Raw genomic sequence first — 24,051 nt, 5'->3', positions numbered from 1 at the left:
GGGTTAGAGATGAGCCTCCAGTATGAACATAAGGTATAGATATTATATGATATTTTGCTTTGAATTTGGGTCTTTTCAAGAATGACTTGCCAGAACATTATGAATAAGATAGGAGTAGTTTGGATACACTAGAGCTTTCCTCATAGATTTATGTAGTGCTGGGATACATGCTCTCAAATCAATCAGAATCAGTGCCTGATATGCCTCTAGCTATACAGTAGAGTGGCAGCCCTTTAGGGTCACTTGTCTTTTTGGGAAGGAAGGTAGAGAGATGTGGTGGGTATTGAAACAGAAAGAGATTGGAGGGGATTGATAGAAAAGAGCAGGATAGTATGTTTATGTGTGTGTAAGACAGAGAAAAAAATTTATGACTTTCTGGCTACCTGAAACTCTTGAGCATGGTAGGATCTTGGGTCCAGGACTTGCCTGTGTCATTTCACTCATTAATGGTCCCTTACCTCTTAGCAGAATGGAGACCTTTGGCATGAATTATAAACGAGGACAATTATTGGCTCTCATGTTGTCACATTCTTATATTTAAGATACTTTATTAATTTTGATTCAAAGTCTGCATATAGTGTAATTCAGCATTGATGTTTGTTAGGTCTGTAGGAGATAAGAATATCATAAAAATGGCCAGTTAAATTTTATCCACAGAGCTTGCAGTTATGCAAAGATACATTTATTATATCTGTCGTCTTTTTCAAGGGCTCTTCTCTGTTCCCACAGCTGAGTCTGCAACTAAACTTCCCTGGTGAGTACTTAATCAGTTAAACTGTTGGAGGCAGAAGCCCCATGCCTGTGTATTCACTGCCAGTGCTTTGATCAGGTTTATTTAGGAGAAACTTGTCTGGTTCTTTCTCGAAGGCATTTACAGGTCTCATATTGGGGCTGCACATACTGTACATTATATGCTGGTAGTAAACTTAAGATTCTTGGACCCTAGATGTTAATGTTGTGATCTCTGATTTTTACATGTGGCACCTCTTTGTGTATTTTCACTTTCTACCATATCTCATAATCCTAAATCTTTGTGCAGATTTATGGATGGTCTTTCCTGTATTTTACATATTATTTAGTATCTTAGATTTTAGAGAAATTACCATAGTTTGCGTGTTTTTAACTTGTTCCAGTAGCTGTTGTGTTTTAACTGAATCATTGGAGGCAGTTAACTTCCTATACAATTTTCCAATTCAGCAGTTTTGCCAGCCTTAAAAGGTGATGTTAGCACTGAACATTATTCCATTTGGGAGCTCTGCACATTATTAGAATTGATTTTGAATTTTTTATTCTACAAGTTTTTAGCAAAATTTTTTTTATGCTGTATTCATCATAGGTAAAGTATTCTTTCATAATCATAACTTGATGCTTAATAGTCCCTTTTAAGCTATGGTGAGGTTTGACTGTCTTTCATACTCCATTCTGTATTTTATTTCCTATTATTTTCTGTAGCACACCAACTCTCTCATTGCAACAAATAATACTGAATTGACATTTAGAATTTAATCACTGAAATTCATATTGCCATTACATTTTGTTGTACTTTAGTATTTTTGGAAAGTTACATTTGTCTCTAGAAAATATATATATATATATATATATATATATATATATATATATATATATATATATATATATATATATATATATATATATTGCTTTTTTTCATATTGTTCGCTGTTTCACACGTTATCAAGATAGTACCAGGAACAGATGAAGAAATGGCCTCGTTCACTCACATCCACTTCTTAGCTTCACACGTCCTGGTTCAGCCCATTGATAGCACATTGCTTCCTGTATACCACAATTCACTCTATTCCGTGCATGTCTCACACCCTCTCTTGCATGTTGAGGCCCCAAATGTTATATGAATTCAGTCAAGCTAGACTATATGAATTCAGTCAAGCCAGACTTATATGAAGTCAGTCAAGCTAGACTTTACATGAACTCAGTCAAGCCAGATTTATTTCACCTCATCCTTCCACCTCACATTAACCATACACTCTACGTTCCCAATAGCCACACACCCCCTTTTCCCACCATCTTCACTTTCCCACTGGCTTTGTAGTTCCTCCTATCAGCCTTATGCTCTGTCCTCACCTCCATGATGACTTGGACATTAAAGATATTGAATACTGTGAAATACTTGAATATCTAGAGAGATTAAATCTGAACAAATCATATGGTCCAGAAGATATCTCCCCAAGAATACTGAAAGAGCTTGTTAGTTACCAATTAGTCTTCCCTATCACCAAAATATTCAAGAAATCATTGCAGAAAGGGGAAGCCCCTGACTGGAAACTAGCTAATGTAACACCAGTTTTCAAAGGTAGTGAAGGAAATATGCTCTGAACTACTACCCTATTAACCAAACTTTAGTTCTAGAAAGATGTGAAAAACAGTATTTAGAGATAAAATCATTCAATTCGTAGAAGAATAGAAATAAATAATTGACCAACAACATGGTTTCTTGAATGCAATACCAAGTTTAATGAATTAATTGACTTTTTTATCATATTTATAACAATGAGACTCAAAAATACCCTGCTATGTTATATACTTGGACTTCATAAAGCCTTTGTTACTGTACCATATAAGGGATTATAAAGTAGAATTAAAACTCATGGCATAGATCAAATTTGTGTGTAGATAGCGGGATTGGCTTTCATATCAAAAACTGAGTGTTATTAAATGGGAGAAGCAACTGAATGGTTTTATGTCTGTTAGGAGTTTAACAAGATTCATTTCTAAAACCCATACTTTTCGTCATATGCACAAATGATTTAGAATCTCAAAAATTATGGACAACACAAAATTGGGAAGTATAACCAACTCAAACGAAGAATGTTTGAAGATTCAGAAGGAATTAGAGAAAGTGATAGAGGGGACAGAGACTTTAAGATGGATTTCCATATAGGCAGATGCAAAGTTTACAGTTTGGAGCCAGAATTATCAGGCTTGGGTACAAAATGCTTGGTAAACCTCCACAAGAAGTAAGAGAAGAAAAGACCATGGAAAGATTATCAGTATTACCACAAATATGGCAGAAAAATCCTAGCTGCATACAATATAGCCATTAGGTTGTTAAGTTTGATTGTTAGAAATGTAAACTCACCCACAATGCCCTAGCTTAGACCTTGTTTAAAGTATGCCATCCGGTTTTGGTCACCCTATATGACCTGATAGTAGTGTTCAAAATCCTGAATTATTTTCATGACATATATGAAAATGTCTTTACCTTAGATGGAGACTCATTGACCAGAAGTAATGGTATGCGGATTAAAAGGAAGATGTAGTAACAATGTGGGAAAAAGATTTTTCACATTTAGAATGGTGAAGCATGGAAATAAACTTCTTCCTGACGTTGTAAATGCAAAGACTGTAATTACCTTCAAATTGAGGCTAGAGAAATATTTCACTGACATCCCTTAATAATGAAATTATATCCTCATTAATTATTCTTTGTTTTGTCAAAATCCAACTGCAGAGCAGAATGTCATCAAACTGATAGGGAACTTTTTCAGTCTTCTCTTCCCTATAGAATTTCTGTGCCATTAGTTTACCACAATACTTAGGAGAAAGTTCCGTATAATGATTTATTTTGTTGTTGATGTCTAACGTTGTTATTTAAGGAGTATTGAGGGTAGCACTATTCCTTGTGGTGCCATATATAGATAATTTTCCTTAGACTTGGTTTATTTGCTGCTACTTTGAATTTTTTTTTTTGTTTGGACCTCTTTAATCAGTCTTCCTACCTTACAAGTACCTGTAATGCTATGTTTAGCTACTTTCTTTTGCGAAATTCTGAGGTTTATTTTCTCTAATGCCTTTGCAAATTCAGCATTGTCCATTTTTTTTTTCTTGTTGCATTAAACTTTCATTGACCTCTGTGTCATTGTAATGAGCTAATAACTGGGTTTGCATGCTTTTTCCTGGTACAAATCCATGTTAACCTTGGTTTATGTAGCTTTTTTTTATCGTGTTCTATTATGTGTCCTTTTATTAGTTTTTCAAAGACTTTTATTACATGTGAAATCATGGTAACTGGTGTGCATTGTTTGGGTAAGAACAAAGATCCTTCTTTGTGTATTGCTTTTACAAGTGCCATTTTGTGAATGTCTGCAAATTTACTGTCATTCAGACTTTGCCTCAACAATAATACATCGGCTTTGTTATTACTGTCTTTCTCTTCTTAAGGAATATGTCTGGTTTCTATCAGGTACCTTAAGCTAAATTTTCTCATAGCTGGTCTATTTCTTTGATTATATGAGGTGCCCAGTGTGACAAGGGTGAGCCCACCATGGTCCAGAGAATTAGTTTTTCAGTGGAATCAGAATGCCTGTTTACTTTCTGTCATATTACACAGTCCTGTTCATGGCAGTCTACCCCTTACTGCCTGGAAATTTTCAGTGTTTTAGATGGGTGGTGGATAAATGACAAGGACGAGCCTGCCTCGGCCAGCAACCAGCTCTCTGTTGCAGTTATAGTCATCAGACAGCAGAAATTAGCTTTGAAAATGATTCAACCATAGTGGGAGATTTTAACATGGTATTATCTAGGAGGGGAGAATCCCTTTCCAGTAGCTGGGAGGCATGGGCTTAACTTAAGTCTTTGATATTGCCCTGATACAATTAGTTGAGAAGCCGAGTTGTGACAAGACTATATTAGATTTAGTTTTGGCTACAAATTAGGATTTTGTTAACAATGTTAAGTATGAGAAATGTTTGGTACAAGTGATCACTAGTAGATTACTCAAGTTAACCAGCAACATTGCATGTAATACTAGATTTTAGACTTGCATATTTTAAAGATTGCATTGATCTTGTCAGGCAAAGTTGGGATAGTATCATTAATGAAAATTATATGTATGTAGCTTGTGAGAGCATCCATAAAACATTCAGAGCACTGGAGGGAACATATGTGCCAATGCATAGTAGATGTCATTTTCTTATGCAAAACCAGTTCTCTAAGAAAGCAGCACAAAAGGAGCCCAGAGAGACCTATAACAAACATTATGGAGCAGACTATGTAAGTCTGCTTTGAGGAATTGCTTAGACAAATTATGTAAGTCTGCTTAGAGAAATTAAGAGCCTAGTATGTCAAAGTAAACATCAGGACAAAGGGTATATTGCTGAAAATAGCAAAAGAAACCCTAAGGGGCTGTATTGTTATGTCGGAAGCAAGAGAGTTGCTACCAAGTCAATTGGTCCATTGATAATGGAGAAATGATGACTTGGTTTTAGAGAATGAAGACATGGCTAAGATTTTGAATGATTTTTTTTTTTTTTTTTTTTTTGCACTTGCTTTTACAATTGAAGGCACAGTTCAAGCCCTGAAGCCAGTTCCATTTCTAGAAAAAGAAAGTGTTTTGTGATATTTTGATTTAAGATTTGAAAATTTGCTATCAGTACCATATGGAATAAAAGTATATGAAACAGCTGGTCCAGATAAGTTTTATCTGAGGACAGTGAAAGAGGGGGAAATTGAGGTAGTAGAAACCCTTGAATGCTCTTTTCAATAATTCACTTGTTATAGGGAAAGTTCCAGAGGAAAGGAAGCTGCTAATGTAATAACCTTTTTCAAAAAAAATGTCATAAATCACTTCCCAGAAATTACCATCCATTAGTGTACTGTCTGTGGTTGGTAAAATTATGGAAATGATCATGTGGGATAAAACTGTAAACCATTTAGAGGACCACCATTCATTAAAAAATTCTTAAGATGATTGTCATCGAAATTGCTCATTTCTGACAAATCTTAATTTTTTTGATGATACAGTCAACATATGATGAGAGTAAAGTAGTTGATGTCATCTATCTGACATTTCCAAAAAGCATTCAATACAGTCCCACATCAAAGGTTGCTGACAAAAGTCAAGTTACATGGGATAGATGAGGCTGTACTTTGTTGGTTTGGAAATTGGTTGATTGGCCATAAACAAGAGTTGTGGCTGTTGGTCAAGCTTCAGAATGGTTGGATGTGATTTGATGTAACAAATGTTTTACCATAAGGATCAGTCTTAGGACCAGTCCTCTTTCTCACATACATTAATGATATTGATAATGAGCTGCATTGTAAGATATCAAAATTTGCAGAACATACTTTTTTTTTAATACTTGTAAATTGTTTCTTGTATTAGTAAGGTAGCAACAGGAACAAAGAAAAGCCCTCATTCATTCACATCCATTCTCTTGCTGTCATGTGTAATGCACTGTAACCAGACAATACTAAGTTCGGAAATTAATCTACAACAGAAACTGAGCGTCTGCAACCTAAAATGGACGTAGACAAACATGAACCAGGCTCATTGGTGGCAAATGAATTTTGATATCGATAAGTGCAAAGGTTTATATATCAGCAGTAAGAATGGAAAGGCAATCTACATTATAAATTCTCTCGAACTACAAAGAGCAAATGAGAAAAAAGACTTTGGTGTAATAATCTCTGGTGATGTAAAGTCATGTAAGCAGTTCACAGGAGCCGTTGAAAGGTGAAAAGAATTCTTAGATTCATTGGTATGGCCACCAAATTTAAGTTTAGGTTAATTGTCCTCATTCATTACAAATCACTGGTGTGTCCCCAGTTTGAATGTTGCATTTAGTTTTGACAGATTCTCTGGTGCATCCCCAGAAAGAATATTATGTATAGTTTTGGTAACCTTACTTGAAAAAAAAAAATAGAATGAAGAGAATACAGAGCCAAGCTACCAAGATACCTGAACTGAGAAACAAATTATTTGAGAGCCATGTACATGACTTCAGTCTATTTAGTTTAGAAAAGTGAAGGTTAAGAAAGGATCTACTACTGGCATTCATAATTATCAAAGACTTTAGTAACCTTGATCTAACAAGCTACTTAAGGATAGTATCTGCTTCACATGCAGTAATGGTTACATACTGATGATCAAACTTTTATCCTGAATGAGGCGGAGTAATTCACTTCTGATCCGTGACTGACATTATTTGTATCTCATTAGTTACATGAATAGTTTAAAGTATTCTTATATATTAAATGTCTTACACTCTGATCTATAAGTTTCATGTCTTTTCCTGTATTGCAATCAGGCTCAAAGGGACCCAGTAATCTGTTGCTGTTTGAATTCCTATGTATTATGAGTTCTGATTGTGGTGTGCAGTCTGATGTGTCATACTACAGTTGGAAGAGCCAGAGGAATGTAAATCAATGGAAAAAGGTCAAAGCAAAGTAGAAAAAAATGATCTTTATACATCAGCTATAAGACCAAGCAACCTTTTGCTTCCCTCCTTGTGAGTCATGGTTGTACTTTTAGTACTTTTCATGAATATCATTGCATTACATGAGAGGGTTGATGATGAAGCAGCCATCAGTGTGGAGGTTTTTCCAGATGATGGTGGAGTATCAGTTGATATCATGGCTATTTACGTTTTAAAAAACTTTGATCTATGTTTACTTGAGACTGATTTGGCAAGCTATGACCTGTGTATGCTTTCAACTTAAATTTGATGGGCTATCCCTTTTTGAACATAATGCCTCCTATCATCTTCCAAGTTCACAATATCTAAGTCTTGTTACAGCAGTTCATCATTCTATTTCTCATTGCATTTTTGCTGAATACTGATTTGTATGTTGTTGTTTTGTCTTTTGGTTATGTATGTGATTAGTAAATGGGTTCCCTTCAATGTTCTATATAACTATCTGTTCATTTGTTTCCTGTCCTCTTAGGGATTACATTGTTTCTACATTTGTAATCATTGTTTTTTTATCCGTTTCTTTTTTTCTTGCCACATTCATTCATTAACTTTTCCCTTTTCATGCTCTCCTATTCATTCATGTTTTCCTCTCAAGTTGTCCTCCATTTTGCACTTTTTTCATTCTGAACATACAGGTGGGTGTGAGGTGTGCAAGGGTTAGAGCAAATTAGAGTAGTGTGGTATTACATACGGTGTCATGTACTTAGTAACCTGAACCAGGTTTTTTTTTTTAAAGTTAGGACCACCAGGTTCCTTTCCATAAACATATTTCATATCTGTCCCTTCTCTCATTTTGGTTTTATTCAGACATCCCAGTCTGAGCCTTTGAGGAGGATAGACACTCCTGGTGTGGCTCCTTTTGTTCCAACTTTAGAATTTAGAATACAAGAGGGAAGGGTTGCCAGCCCTCCTGCTCATGCCTCTCCTTATACCTTCTGTGACACACTGGGAGTACATGAGGAGTATTCTTTCTCTCCTCTATATCTCAGACACGTGTTCCCTTCAGGAACTCCATCAAGAGCATGGTCATGACAGTGTCCTCAACTGGTGAACCCCAGTGTCGCTTCTTAGCCTTTAATCCTCACCCTTAACAGGCCAGTGGCAGATGGCAATTCTAGCACTGTGTTTTCAGAGGCTTCCTCCTAATGTTCCTATCAACTACTTCTGTACTTAATGTACTTATCTACTACTTCAACCTGATGCTCCTGTCTAATGTTCTTACCTACCACTTCTGTACATTGCTCTTACCATTTTGCCAAAAGAAGCAGTGCTAGGGATAGGATTAGGGCTAGCACATAGTGCTCACCACAGGAAAATCTAGAATTACAGGGAATGACCTGTATGAGTTAAGCGTAGTTAAATGTTATGTGTGACAGGAAGATATTGTATGTTTGTGAAAAGAATTCTCCCCTCTCCTTAGGGGAGTGTGTGCATGTGTGTGGGGGTGGGTTGGGCCATTTCTTTCGTCTGTTTCCTTGCGCTACCTCGCAGGCGCAGGAGACAGCGACAAAGCAAAATAAATAAATATAAATATATATATATATATATATATATATATATATATATATATATTTATATAGGGGAGAAAGAATACTTCCCACGTATTCCCTGCGTGTCGTAGAAGGCGACTAAAAGGGAAGGGAGCGGGGGGCTGGAAATCCTCCCCTCTCGTTTTTTTTTAATTTTCCAAAAGAAGGAACAGAGAAGGGGGCCAGGTGAGGATATTCCCTCAAAGGCCCAGTCCTCTGCTCTTAACGCTACCTCGCTATCGCAGGAAATGGCGAATAGTATAGAAAAAATATATATATATGTATATGTGTATATATATATATATATATATATATATATATATTTTTTTTTTTTTTTTTTTATGCTTTGTCGCTGTCTCCCGCGTTTGCGAGGTAGCGCAAGGAAACAGACGAAAGAAATGGCCCAACCCCCCCCCATACACATGTACATACACACGTCCACACACGCAAATATACATACCTACACAGCTTTCCATGGTTTACCCCGGACGCCCCACATGCCCTGGTTCAATCCACTGACAGCACGTCAACCCCTGTATACCACATCACTCCAATTCGCTCTATTTCTTGCCCTCCTTTCACCCTCCTGCATGTTCAGGCCCCGATCACACAAAATCCTTTTCACTCCATCTTTCCACCTCCAATTTGGTCTCCCTCTTCTCCTCGTTCCCTCCACCTCCGACACATATATCCTCTTGGTCAATCTTTCCTCACTCATTCTCTCCATGTGCCCAAACCATTTCAAAACACCCTCTTCTGCTCTCTCAACCACGCTCTTTTTATTTCCACACATCTCTCTTACCCTTATATATATATATATATATATATATATATATATATATTTTTTTTTTTTTCATACTATTCGCCATTTCCCGCATTAGCGAGGTAGCGTTAAGAACAGAGGACTGGGCCTTTGAGGGAATATCCTCATATGGCCCCCTTCTCTGTTCCTTCTTTTGGAAAATTTAAAAAAAAAATGAGAGGGGAGGATTTCCAGCCCCCCGCTCCCTTCCCTTTTAGTCGCCTTCTACGACATGCAGGGAATACGTGGGAAGTATTCTTTCTCCCCTATATATATTTATCTATTTATTCTATATATATGTATATATATATATGTATATCGCTACCTCGCTAATGCGGGAAATGGCGAATAGTATGAAAGAAAAAGAAAGAATATATATATATATATATATATATATATATATATATATATATATATATATATATATATATATCCCTGGGGATAGGGGATTAAGAATACTTCCCACGTAATCCCTGCGTGTCGTAGAAGGCGACTAAAAGGGGAGGGAGCGGGGGGCTGGAAATCCTCCCCTCTCGTTTTTTTATTTTATTTTTCCAAAAGAAGGAACAGAGGGGGCCAGGTGAAGATATTCCAAAAAAGGCCCAGTCCTCTGTTCCTAACGCTACCTCGCTAACGCGGGAAATGGCGAATAGTTTAAAAGAAAAGAAAGATATATATATATATATATATATATATATATATATATATATATATATGTATATATATATATATATATATATATATATATATATATATATATATATTGAGTGGGAGATGTATAAAAGAAAGAGACAGGAGGTCAAGAGAAAGGTGCAAGAGGTGAAAAAAAGGGCAAATGAGAGTTGGGGTGAGAGAGTATCATTAAATTTTAGGGAGAATAAAAAGATGTTCTGGAAGGAGGTAAATAAAGTGCGTAAGACAAGGGAGCAAATGGGAACTTCAGTGAAGGGCGCAAATGGGGAGGTGATAACAAGTAGTGGTGATGTGAGAAGGAGATGGAGTGAGTATTTTGAAGGTTTGTTGAATGTGTTTGATGATAGAGTGGCAGATATAGGGTGTTTTGGTCGAGGTGGTGTGCAAAGTGAGAGGGTTAGGGAAAATGATTTGGTAAACAGAGAAGAGGTTGTAAAAGCTTTGCGGAAGATGAAAGCCGGCAAGGCAGCAGGTATGGATGGTATTGCAGTGGAATTTATTAAAAAAGGGGGTGACTGTATTGTTGACTGGTTGGTAAGGTTATTTAATGTATGTATGACTCATGGTGAGGTGCCTGAGGATTGGCGGAATGCATGCATAGTGCCATTGTACAAAGGCAAAGGGGATAAGAGTGAGTGCTCAAATTACAGAGGTATAAGTTTGTTGAGTATTCCTGGTAAATTATATGGGAGGATATTGAATGAGAGGGTGAAGGCATGTACAGAGCATCAGACTGGGGAAGAGCAGTGTGGTTTCAGAAGTGGTAGAGGATGTGTGGATCAGGTGTTTGCTTTGAAGAATGTATGTGAGAAATACTTAGAAAAGCAAATGGATTTGTATGTAGCAGTTATGGATCTGGAGAAGGCATATGATAGAGTTGATAGAGATGCTCTGTGGAAGGTATTAAGAATATATGGTGTGGGAGGCAAGTTGTTAGAAGCAGTGAAAAGTTTTTATCGAGGATGTAAGGCATGTGTACGTGTAGGAAGAGAGGAAAGTGATTGGTTCTCAGTGAATGTAGGTTTGCGGCAGGGGTGTGTGATGTCTCCATGGTTGTTTAATTTGTTTATGGATGGGGTGGTTAGGGAGGTGAATGCAATAGTTTGGGAAAGAGGGGCAAGTATGAAGTCTGTTGGGGATGAGAGAGCTTGGGAAGTGAGTCAGTTGTTGTTCGCTGATGATACAGCGCTGGTGGCTGATTCATGTGAGAAACTGCAGAAGCTGGTGACTGAGTTTGGTAAAGTGTGTGAAAGAAGAAAGTTAAGAGTAAATGTGAATAAGAGCAAGGTTATTAGGTACAGTAGGGTTGAGGGTCAAGTCAATTGGGAGGTGAGTTTGAATGGAGAAAAACTGGAGGAAGTAAAGTGTTTTAGATATCTGGGAGTGGATCTGGCAGCGGATGGAACCATGGAAGCGGAAGTGGATCATAGGGTGGGGGAGGGGGCGAAAATTCTGGGAGCCTTGAAGAATGTGTGGAAGTCGAGAACATTATCTCGGAAAGCAAAAATGGGTATGTTTGAAGGAATAGTGGTTCCAACAATGTTGTATGGTTGCGAGGTGTGGGCTATGGATAGAGTTGTGCGCAGGAGGATGGATGTGCTGGAAATGAGATGTTTGAGGACAATGTGTAGTGTGAGGTGGTTTGAGTAACGTAAGGGTAAGAGAGATGTGTGGAAATAAAAAGAGCGTGGTTGAGAGAGCAGAAGAGGGTGTTTTGAAGTGGTTTGGGCACATGGAGAGAATGAGTGAGGAAAAATTGACCAAGAGGATATACGTGTCGGAGGTGGAGGGAACGAGGAGAAGAGGGAGCCCAAGTTGGAGGTGGAAAGATGGAGTGAAAAAGATTTTGTGTGATCGGGGCCTGAACATGCAGGAGGGTGAAAGGAGGGCAAGGAATAGAGTGAATTGGAGCGATGTGGTATACCGGGGTTGACGTGCTGTCAGTGGATTGAATCAAGGCATGTGAAGCGTCTGGGGTAAACCATGGAAAGCTGTGTAGGTATGTATATTTGCGTGTGTGGACGTATGTATATACATGTGTATGGGGGGGGTTGGGCCATTTCTTTCGTCTGTTTCCTTGCGCTACCTCGCAAACACGGGAGACAGCGACAAAGCAAAAAAAAAAAATATATATATATATATATATATATATATATATATATATATATATATATATATATATATATGTGTGTGTGTGTGTGTGTGTGTGTCGGAGGTGGAGGGAACAAGGAGAAGTGGGAGACCAAATTGGAGGTGGAAAGATGGAATGAAAAAGATTTTGTGTGATCAGGGCCTGAACATGCAGGAGGGTGAAAGGAGGGCAAGGAATAGAGTGAATTGGATCGATGTGGTATACCGGGGTTGACGTGCTGTCAGTGGATTGAATCAGGGCATGTAAAGCGTCTGGGGTAAACCATGGAAAGTTGTGTGGGGCCTGGATGTGGAAAGGGAGCTGTGGTTTCAGGCATTATTGCATGACAGCTAGAGACTGAGTGTGAACGAATGGGGCCTTTGTTGTCTTTTCCTAGCGCTACCTCGCACACATGATGGGGGAGGGGGATGGTATTCCATGTGTGGCGAGGTGGCGATGGGAATGAATAAAGGCAGACAGTGTGAATTGTGTGCATGGGTATATATGTATGTGTCTGTGTGTGTATATATATATGTACATTGAGATGTATAGGTATGTATATTTGCGTGTGTGGACGTGTATGTATATACATGTGTATGTGGGTGGGTTGGACCATTTCTTTCGTCTGTTTCCTTGCGCTACCTCGCAAACCATAAAAAATATATATATATATATATATATATATATATATATATATATATATATGTGAGAAATACTTAGAAAAGCAAATGGATTTGTATGTAGCATTTATGGATCTGGAGAAGGCATATGATAGAGTTGATAGAGATGCTCTGTGGAAGGTATTAAGAATATATGGTGTGGGAGGAAAGTTGTTAGAAGCAGTGAAAAGTTTTTATCGAGGATGTAAGGCATGTGTACGTGTAGGAAGAGAGGAAAGTGATTGGTTCTCAGTGAATGTAGGTTTGCGGCAGGGATGTGTGATGTCTCCATGGTTGTTTAATTTGTTTATGGATGGGGTTGTAAGGGAGGTAAATGCAAGAGTCCTGGAAAGAGGGGCAAGTATGAAGTCTGTTGGGGATGAGAGAGCTTGGGAAGTGAGTCAGTTGTTGTTCACTGATGATACAGCGCTGGTGGCTGATTCATGTGAGAAACTGCAGAAGCTGGTGACTGAGTTTGGTAAAGTGTGTGGAAGAAGAAAGTTGAGAGTAAATGTGAATAAGAGCAAGGTTATTAGGTACAGTAGGGGTGAGGGTCAAGTCAATTGGGAGGTGAGTTTGAATGGAGAAAAACTGGAGGAAGTGAAGTGTTTTAGATATCTGGGAGTGGATCTGTCAGCGGATGGAACCATGGAAGCGGAAGTGGATCATAGGGTGGGGGAGGGGGCGAAAATTTTGGGAGCCTTGAAAAATGTGTGGAAGTCGAGAACATTATCTCGGAAAGCAAAAATGGGTATGTTTGAGGGAATAGTGGTTCCAACAATGTTGTATGGTTGCGAGGCGTGGGCTATGGATAGAGATGTGCGCAGGAGGATGGATGTGCTGGAAATGAGATGTTTGAGGACAATGTGTGGTGTGAGGTGGTTTGATCGAGTAAGTAACGTAAGGGTGAGAGAGATGTGTGGAAATAAAAAGAGCGTGGTTGAGAGAGCAGAAGAGGGTGTTTTGAAATGGTTTGGGCACATGGAGAGAATGAGTGAGGAGAGATTGACCAAGAGGATATATGTGTCGGAGGTGGAGGGAACGAGGAGAAGAGGGAGACCAAATTGGAGGTGGAAAGATGGAGTGAAAAAGATTTTGTGTGATCGGGGCCTGAACATGCAGGAGGGTGAAAGGAGGGCAAGAAATAGAGTGAATTGGAGTCATGTGGTATACAGGGGTTGACGTGATGTCAGTGGATTGAAGCAAGGCATGTGAAGCGTCTGGGGTAAACCATGGAAAGCTGTGTAGGTATGTATATTTGCGTGTGTGGACGAGTGTATGTACATGTGTATGGGGGGGGGGGGGGTTGGGCCATTTCTTTCGTCTGTTTCCTTGCGCTACCTCGCAAACGCGGGAGACAGCGACAAAGTATAAAAAAAAAAAAAAAAAATATATATATATATATATATATATATTTATACACACATATATATGTATATATTATCCCTGGGGATAGGGGATTAAGAATACTTCCCATGTATTCCCTGCGTGTCGTAGAAGGCGACTAAAAGGGGAGGGGGCGGGGGGCTGGAAATCCTCCCCTCTCTTTTTTTTTAATTTTCCAAAAGAAGGAACAGAGGGGGCCAGGTGAGGATATTCCAAAAAAGGCCCAGTCCTCTGTTCTTAACGCTACCTCGCTAACGCGGGAAATGGCGAATAGTTTAGAAGAATATGTATATATATTGAAAAGGATCACAATTTTGTGCATGATCAAGTATATTCTTAAGAGTCCACGGGGAAAATGAAACACGATAAGTTCCCAAGTGCACTTTCGTGTAATAATCACATCATCAGGGGAGAACACAAGAGAGAAATATAACAGTCAGTTGATATACAACAAAGAGACGTAGCTAGAACGCCATATGTTAAACATGTGTTGCCTTCATCCATTTCTGTTGCCACCCCACCCCGCAGGAAAAAGCTTTGCCATCCCCTGTGTCAGCGAGGTATCACCAGGAAAACAGACAAAAAAAAAAGGCATCATTTGCTCACACTCAGTCTGGCTGTCATGTGTAATGCGCCAAAACCACAGCTCCCTATCCACATCCAGGCCCCACAGACCTTTCCATTTCCCTGCTCTTGGAAGCAGCACAGCCTAGGAGCTACAGGATCTACTGGAAAAAAATGTTTTTGAATAACTAAGGCTCTTGAAAGAAAGTGGTCGTATGGCATAATAGATGAAGAGATATACAATAAAATGAAGACTAAAATCATCTTATCAAAAATATTGGTGATTCTTGTTTGTCTGTTCCTCTGTATCTCCTCATTTTCTGTTAATACTTTATTGAACATGGCTATTTTTGTGTTGCGTTGTGTGTAATTGTGTTTAGAGATGGGATGTGTATTGCTAGTGATTCACTAGCAATATCTGATTCCCTTCAAACTTTCTGTTGATATAAACTGCCACATCAGCCTGATTAAGTTTGTCTCCTTCAACTATAAATATTATATATTCTTCAAAATTAGCTATTTTATTTTTATTTTATTTTATCTTTTCCTTTCCATATTTCAGTTAGGTTGTTAAGTGTGATTTCACTGTCCCTTTTATAGAAAATATTTTATCTTAATTCTGGAATTGTCCATGCTTATTTATTATATTCATTGTTCCTTGCATAATATTGTTTTACATTCTCTTGTTTAGTAATTTTCTTGCCAGCTCTATCAGCATCTTTGATGAAAAATGGTTGTATTTGTCTTATTTACTGATCCCAGTTTGTCACTCTTATGCCTTCATTTGTTCTGTTTCTTGTGTTTTCTCTCTGTATTATGGAACTTAACTATCAGTATAACCCAGGACAACATGGTTTCAAGCCAGATAGATCTTATCTCTCTCTCAGTTGGTTGACCACTATGATCAGATTTTTTGTGGGTCTGGAGAGCAGACAAAATGCTGATGTCGTGTACATGGACTTTGTAAATGCATTTTATGAATGTGAATGTGGTGTCATAGCACATAAAATGTGTACGACGGGAATAACTGGAAAAACTTAGGAGATAGAAATACAACATTTTAACTAACAAATCACAATGCTTAGTTGTAAACAGGCCATTTCCAGTGCCTCCACAGTTCAGATGAACTGTACCCAAAAGAACTGGATATATTTGCACCCCCACCTGTTCCTCATTCATTTTCATATCCTTTGAAGATGATACTACATATAGAAATTACATCCTTAGAAGGTGCTGAAAGGCTACAAGGAGACATAAATGAGCTTTTCATAGGGCTGCCAAAAATAACTTGCTTTTTAGCAGAGATTAATTTCAACTCTACTGTGGGGAAAATGAAGAAATCAAAAACAGTTTGAAATAATGAATGGTTATAGACATTGTTATAAACTAATTGAATAACATGAAAGACCTTGGAGTGATAATGTGTAACATCCTAACCTTCAACAAATACAAAAAAAAGCAACAGTTCCCTTTTCCACAAGGATGGTAGGATGGATATAGCGAACTTTCTAGACAAGAGAAGAAAAACCAATGGTGATTCTTTTTAAGTTGATAATTCTCTCACAAATTGAAAATTCTTGTTTTCTAATATGACCCTACAAGGCAGGCAAAATTGTACACTAGGAAAGTTTCAAAGATTTTCCACTTCCTATGTACATACAACATGGTAAAGAAACTAAATTGCTGGGAATGGCAGAAATCATGAAGTCTTTACTCCCAAGAGTGCTGATGGGAGAGGTATGTCATTATTACTTGGAAAACTTAGATGGCATGCTTCCCAACTTATACTCAGAAATTTCTTTCTAGCATGACAGGCATGGAAGATTGTAGAATTCTGCCCCAGAAATCCAAATTCTCAAAAAGAGAGAACACTTTAAACATCCATGGCCCAAGACACTTCAGCAATCATCAGTAATGCCATGGAAAAATTTAAGAGTGCCCTGGACAATTTTTCACAAAGTGCACCAGACCAGCTAGGATATGGGATCATTGTAGATCTGTGCTGCAGCTTCCAAGAGCTTGGTTGACCAATGACCCAACCCAGCAGCTTGGGCCCAGCCTGGGATGTGGGGTCACATTTTGTATTGGCATTTACGTTGCTCTAATATAACTCTTGTTCAGCAAGAAGGATAAGTTTCTATTGAATTCATTTGATGTATGCTAATGTTTTCATTTGTGTGTTGCAAAATTGTCTTCTTGGAACCTCCCTTGTTCATTTAAGCATCTCTGGTTGATGATAAATAAGGCTGGAATCAGTGTTCTGCTGAGTGAAGTACATAATCTCTGGTTGATGATGAATAAGGGTGGAATCAGTGTTCTGCTGAGTGAAGTACATAATTACTTCAGAATATGTATAGGGCTACAGATCTCTTGTGGGTAGCCTGTAGGTTAAGATGGGCATGTTAGTGTTAAAGATTTTGCTGCCATGCCTGTGAGATTATATGGAGAGTCAACATTTGTGCTTTACTAATATTTTATGCTACAAGACTTTTGCATTTTTACAGGCAGCAGACTTAAGCAAACCCATAGACAAGAGAGCGTATAACAAAGAAGATGTGCCTACATGTCATGACTTCAATACGACAACAGCAAATGCAGATGGAGTCTCACTCCTAGTAGGACTATTAGGGGGTCAGGTACAGCTCATAGACCCCATCACAAAAGAAGTTAATAAAGCCTATAATGCAGGGGAGGTCAGTAGTGTATACATTGATTATTTTCTTTGATTGTATGATTGTCCTTATGTGTAGATGCACATATGATTATTAACATATAACTGTGTGTGATTTTTGCATGTCAGTAAATTAGGTGAGTGAATATAATTAGTTCATTCAATATCAACATATACATACACATACACATGCATATATATACATGAACATGTTCATACTTGCCTGCTTTCATCCATTCCCAGTACGACCCTGCCCCACAGGGAACAGCATTGCTCCCCAGTGCTTCAGTGAGGTAGTGCCAGGAAAACAGACAAAGAACGGCCCCTCCACTCATATACACATATATATACATCATTGCGGGAGACAGCGACAAAGTATAATAAATAAATAATATATATGAAATGACAACCCTCTCTCCCTTATGTGCACGAGGTAGCACTAGGAAAAGACAACAAAGGCCACATTCATTTACACTCAGTCTCTCACTGTCATATATAATGCACCAAAACTATTTATTTTTTATACTTTGTCGCTGTCTTCTGCATTAGCGAGGTAGTGCAAGGAAACAGACGAAAGAACGGCCCAACCCACCCACATACACATGTATATACATACACAGACAAATACATATATACACATGTACATATTCATACTTGGTGCCCTCAGCCATTCCCGTTGCTACCCCGCCACACATGAAATGGCACCCCCTCCCCCCCACACGTGTGCTAGGTAGCGCTATGAAAAGACAGCAAAGGCCACATTTGATCACACTCAGTCTCTAGCTGTCATATGTAATGCACCAAAACCACAGCTCCCTTTCCACATCTAGGCCCCACAGAACTTTCCATGGTTCACCCAGTCACTTCACAAGCCCTGGTTCAATCCATTGACAGCACATCGACCCCGGTATACTACATCATTCCAATTCACTCTATTTCTTGTACGCCTTTCACCCTCCTGCAAGTTCGGGCCCCGATCGCTCAAAATCTTTTTCACTCCATCCTTCCACCTCCAATTTGGTCTCCCACTTGTTCCCTCCACCTTTGACACATATATCCTCTTTGTCAATCTTTCCTCACTCATTCTCTCCATGTGACCAAACCATTTCAATACACCCTCTTCTGCTTTCTCAACCACTCTCTTTTTATTACCACACATCTCTCTTACCCTTTCATTACTTACTCGATCAAACCCCCTCACACCACATATTGTCCTCAACCATCTCATTTCCAACACATCCACCCTCCTCCGCACAACCCTATCAATAGCCCATGCCTTGCAGTCATATAACATTGTTGGAACCACTATTCCTTCAAACATACCCATTTTTGCTTTCCGAGATAATGTTCTCGCCTTCCACACATTCTTTAGTGCTCCCAGAACCTTCGCCCCCTCCCCCACATATACACAGATACGCACATATATACACTTGTACATATTCATACTTGCTTGCCTTCATCCATTTCTGGCGCTACCCCACCCCACAGAAAACAGCATCGTAACCCCCTGCTTCTGCCAGGGTAGCGCCAGGAAAACAGACAAAAAATGCTTGTCCGTTGTTCATGAGTCCGTCGTATTGAATCAGTTGTGTGTACTACTTAATTCTCAAATGATGACTTATAACAGCCATAGATGTTCTCTTTCAGAGCAGCAGCTGGCATGCATGGCTGCTTTGATTATTGATGTACTGTTATATCATTATTGGGCACTCTTTCCAAGTTATTATTATTTGTAAAATTTTGGCTGATGCTGCCAATGATTTTATGAATCATGATAAATTACAATAAAAAAGAATGTGAAATTTTACAAAAAAGATTTGTGGGACAAATGTTTGTAAGTGATATACAGCATTGTTTGTATTGTTTTGCATAAAACAGTATGATATAATTCCTTTCAATCAATATGTTGTTGCTCATATAAACAAAGATGTGAAGTTGAAGGCAGACATTTTAGAATGCAATAAGTTTTTTGTTATTCAGTTTCATTATGCATTTTTATTTCTTATGCATGAAAATTATGAAATTTTTCCATGTTTTTTAGTATACGATAGCTCTCCTATGCTCACACTTATGAAATATAAAAGATATCCAATTTAGAATGGAATTACGAAGAAAAATCAAAACTTAAGTTATTTTGCTTTATATATGATTGTAGTGGCATTTTTAAACTTTTATAAGTAAATGTACCATATCATGTTCCATTTTTATGACTTATTATAGTCAAAACACAGTACAGTAGCCTTGTAATTTTTTTTTTTTTTGCACCTCTAATATTTAAGGCACATCATGATGAACACTTAATTACAGAATAATTTAACTGTTGGAAATAATCCAAAGAATAACAAAACAAATTTTTAAAGTTTTTTAATATCTTGAAGTTATTGATACCAGCACTGAAAACTGGTATCACTAGTTTTAACTTTAACTGATACCATTTAAAGATCCACCTGGCATATTGTACTATTAGTATTCAGCTGAAGCCTGTACTGTTCCCAGGCAGACATACGAAAAATTCTGCTCTCCTCAGTATCCCTGTGTGCATCATTAAAGGTGCATAATCATTGCCCTGCATGTTGAGCATGTGTGGCAATCCCACCAAAAATACTTATATTGTTAGATGACCTAAGTGATGAGGGGGATCACTTATTTAACAAGAAGTGTGAAGAAATAGATGACTCAGAGAGTAATATTAGCAGGATTACATGAAAAGGGAGACAATACCTGCGTCACCCATCGCTCTAATGCTTGGCCCTTATTTGTGTATGTTAACTTCAGCATTATACAGTGGCCATTCAAAATATATTAGCTCAGTTTTATTTCCATTTCCTTTACACTTACATGTATTTCTTTCATTTTATAATTGGAAATAGAACATGTGAATGACACACACCACCAAAACCTTTCCTCCAAAATTCCTCTGGGGGATTAGTGTCATACCACAGCTGTAAGTAGTTTTTGAAAATTGATATTGAAAAACTTTCTCTCTTTGAGGTAGTGTTCCAAGGGCATATTTTACTGGTTTTATTACTCTGCCCTGAGAACTAGTGAAGATACTCAGGCAGTCAACACCAATTAATAGTTTAGACAAAAAATCCTGTTCACTGAATCCTTTATAAGAAAGTTGTAATTTCATTTTGTAATCACCTTACAAATTATTAGTGAATATCCTGTAACTTTTACTGAAAAAGGTTTTACTGTTATGTACTATATAATTTTACCTTATGATTGCTAGTGTTAAACTAGCATTGTTATTTTTCTAAATAAAGTTTTATCATCATTGGTTTTGTTCAGTTCACTACTATTGCTGCAGATATGATTCTTGTAATGCTAGGATGAGGAATCTAATATTTGATATTATATCTTTCATGGTATCTTTGTATCAAAGTATGATACATGAATCTTCTACTTATGCTTTCTCATTTTTCCAGAGATTAATAGACAAGACAAAAGTGACTTGTGTTCGATGGATACCGGGCTCTCCTAACCAGTTCCTGGCTTCCCATAGCAGTGGACATATGTACACATATAATGAAGAACTTATGTGTGGTGTCGATAGACCCCATTACCAGCTCTTCAAACAGGGCGAGGGCTACTCCGTCTATACGTGTAAAACCAAAAGTACTAGAAACCCACTTTATAGATGGGTAGTTGGTGAGGGAAGCATTAATGAGTTTGCTTTCTCACCATGCTCAAAATACTTGGCTGTGGTGTCCCAAGACGGTAACTTGAAAGTCTTTAACTTTGATACTATGGACTTAGTGGGTAGTGCTAGAAGTTACTATGGGGGCTTATTATGTGTTTGCTGGTCACCAGATGGTCGTTATGTTGTGACAGGTGGTGAGGATGACCTCATTACAGTTTGGTCATTTCATGAAAAGAGAGTTGTGGCCAGAGGGCAGGGACACAAAAGCTGGGTCACAGTGGTTGCATTTGATTCATATACAACTTTATATAGTGATATGGATGGTTTTGATGTGTGTAATGAAGATACAACCAAACATAATAGCATAGGTAATGATGTAAGAGGTAGTAAAGCAAACAATAGTGCTTCAAATTCGAGACCTAATTCAAACAGGAACTCTTTAGCCTCAGATGGACTGGGGCTATCTGTAACAAGTTATCGGCTTGGTTCAGTTGGTCAGGACACATTGCTGTGTTTGTGGGACCTCAAGGACGATGTTTTAACACAGCCTTACTTGCGGCCAAGATCAAGTACAGTTGTAAGTGGTAGTGGAAAGGGGAGTGGTACCGTGGGAACAGGTGCACTTCAGACTGGACAGCCCACAGCAAATGCCAAATGCAATAGTGTGAAAGAATCCTCTGTTGGTAGTGATTCTTCCCACCACTCTCATTCAACCAATTCATTAACTGCCAAATTGGCTAACCTCAACTTTGGTGAGAAGAAAGATAAAGAAAAGGGTGATAAGGACCATAAACGAAGCCTCAGCTTAGCATCGAAAAATTCAACACAAAACTGTAAAGGATCTGTAAATAAAAATCAAGTTGGAGGATCAACATTGCCGCCCGATGAGTCCCACAAGCCTATGGGTACTTCCCTCTGTCCACGGTTAGATGAGTGTCCTCTGTTAGAGCCCATGATATGCAAAAAAATTGGGCATGAACGGCTCTCTGGTCTTGTCTTTAGAGAAGACTGTGTGATTACCTCCTGTCAGGATGGCTGTGTACTCACCTGGTGTCGACCAGGGAAGCAGGTGAGGTACTTGTCTGTTTCCATATTATAGCCAGTATTGTTTGGTTGTTCTCTAGGTATACATCTGCAGTGATGGGTGATATCAGTAGAGATACCAGAAATTTCTGTAGGGAATAATTTTACAGGGAAGAATTCATATGGGAATGTGAATCCAAATTGAGATTTTTAGCAATTGATCAGAATAATTCCTTCTATGTAATACAAGTCATAGGACAGTAATTAGAAAATTCACCAACTTAATTGGATAATGAATTAATGGTTTGATGCTGACCTGGAAACAGATATTACATAGCATATCTAAATTAATTTTGTTTCTTAGATGACTGTGTTTTTGTAGAGGAAGGGAGATCTGTTTGCATGTTGAAGAACTGGATGTTGCAGATGGGTTTAGATATTTTAGGGAATATGTTTAATATGGAATGTAATTTGGAAAGTTGACATTGAATATAGAGTCATGCAATGGAGAAATATATGGGTGCATTTAAAACTCAGTTGAGTGGCAAAATAAATTGTGTATAGAAGAATCTAGCATAAAAAGGAGTACTGATCCCATCACTGGTATATGGATGTATCACCCAAATGCATATAGGTCAGAATAGGTCAAAGATAAGAACAGTAGAAATGGGTAACTTTTAAAGTTTATTTTAGATTAGGTGGCACTTCTGCTGAAGGAGATATGGCAGTGTATGAAGTAATATAAAGAAGTGAGCCCCAGACTGATGTGGGCAAAAGTAAAAGTACATTGCAAGAGATGGATTGTTGTTAGTGTTTATATATCTAGTAATGAGAGGAGTGAGAAAGAGTGACAGATATTTTGAGTGGAGCAGAGTGTGTGTGTCAGCAATTTTAATGGGAGGAATTATATGTAAGTGATGAATTATATGAACCCAAAAGTGGATGATGTTGCAGTTGAAGATATGATTAGGGTAATTGGGGGAACCAAGAAAAAGGGAAACAGTGAACACCTTTTGGACTTGTATATGGAAAATGGACTGGTGATTAGGAATTCCTGGTTTGAAAAGAGGAACATATATGATTATACATGGGTTGATAGGGTAAGTGGTGTGCGGGCAATATTAGATTGTTTACTAATTGATAGGTGTGCTAAAAAAAGACTTTTGAATGTGAATGTGCTGAGAGTGGTGGCAGAGGGGATGTGTGATAATTACTTGATGGAGGCGAGGGTGAAAGGTGTTGAGGCATTGGGAAAAAAGGGAACTCTGTGGATGGGTGGAGGTAGCAGAAATGAGTGACATTGGAAAAGAGGATTATGTGATGTTATACTCGGAGAAATTGGATGAAGGTTGGCAAATGGAGAAAGTAAAGGAAACTACTGAAGTTGGTGAAGAATGGGAGTTATTAAGGGATGCAGTGCTTATATATGTGAGACAAGTGTGTATGTGTCAGGTGGGATGTGGGCATGTTAGAAACAGAGGTGAGTGGTGGGATGAGAAAATTGAATTGTTAGTGAAAGATAGAACATAGGTATATGGGCATTACTTGCAAGGAGGGAATGCGAATAATTGGCAGATGTACAAGAGAAAGCAGTAGGAAGTCAAGAGGAAGGTGCAGTAGTGGATGTTTGGATCAGGTGTTTGTTTTGAAGAATTTGTTCAAGAAATGCTTAAAAAACTAGAAGGATCTGTATGTGGCTTTTGTTGTCACGAAGAAAGTGC

The 24,051-nt window shown here is 38.1% G+C and overlaps 1 protein-coding gene across 3 annotated transcripts in view; it reads left to right on the top strand.

Moving 5' to 3' along the window:
• The window catches only part of LOC139760308 (WD repeat-containing protein 20), a 55,493-nt gene that overhangs the window by 9,559 nt on the left and 21,883 nt on the right, over positions 1-24,051 (top strand). For all 3 annotated transcript variants that reach the window (XM_071683296.1, XM_071683298.1, XM_071683295.1), the window contains exons 2-3: positions 17,498-17,686; positions 21,093-22,376. In XM_071683296.1, coding sequence (XP_071539397.1) covers positions 21,180-22,376 — 1,197 coding nt within the window. In that variant the 5' untranslated portion in view covers positions 17,498-17,686; positions 21,093-21,179. The remainder of the gene's footprint in view (positions 1-17,497; positions 17,687-21,092; positions 22,377-24,051) is intronic.

The sequence above is a fragment of the Panulirus ornatus genome, chromosome 36 (genome assembly GCF_036320965.1).
Source record: "Panulirus ornatus isolate Po-2019 chromosome 36, ASM3632096v1, whole genome shotgun sequence".
NCBI lineage: Eukaryota > Metazoa > Arthropoda > Malacostraca > Decapoda > Palinuridae > Panulirus > Panulirus ornatus.
The sequence above is the reverse complement of the archived record's forward strand: the minus strand, read 5'-3'. Positions and strand labels throughout refer to the sequence as shown.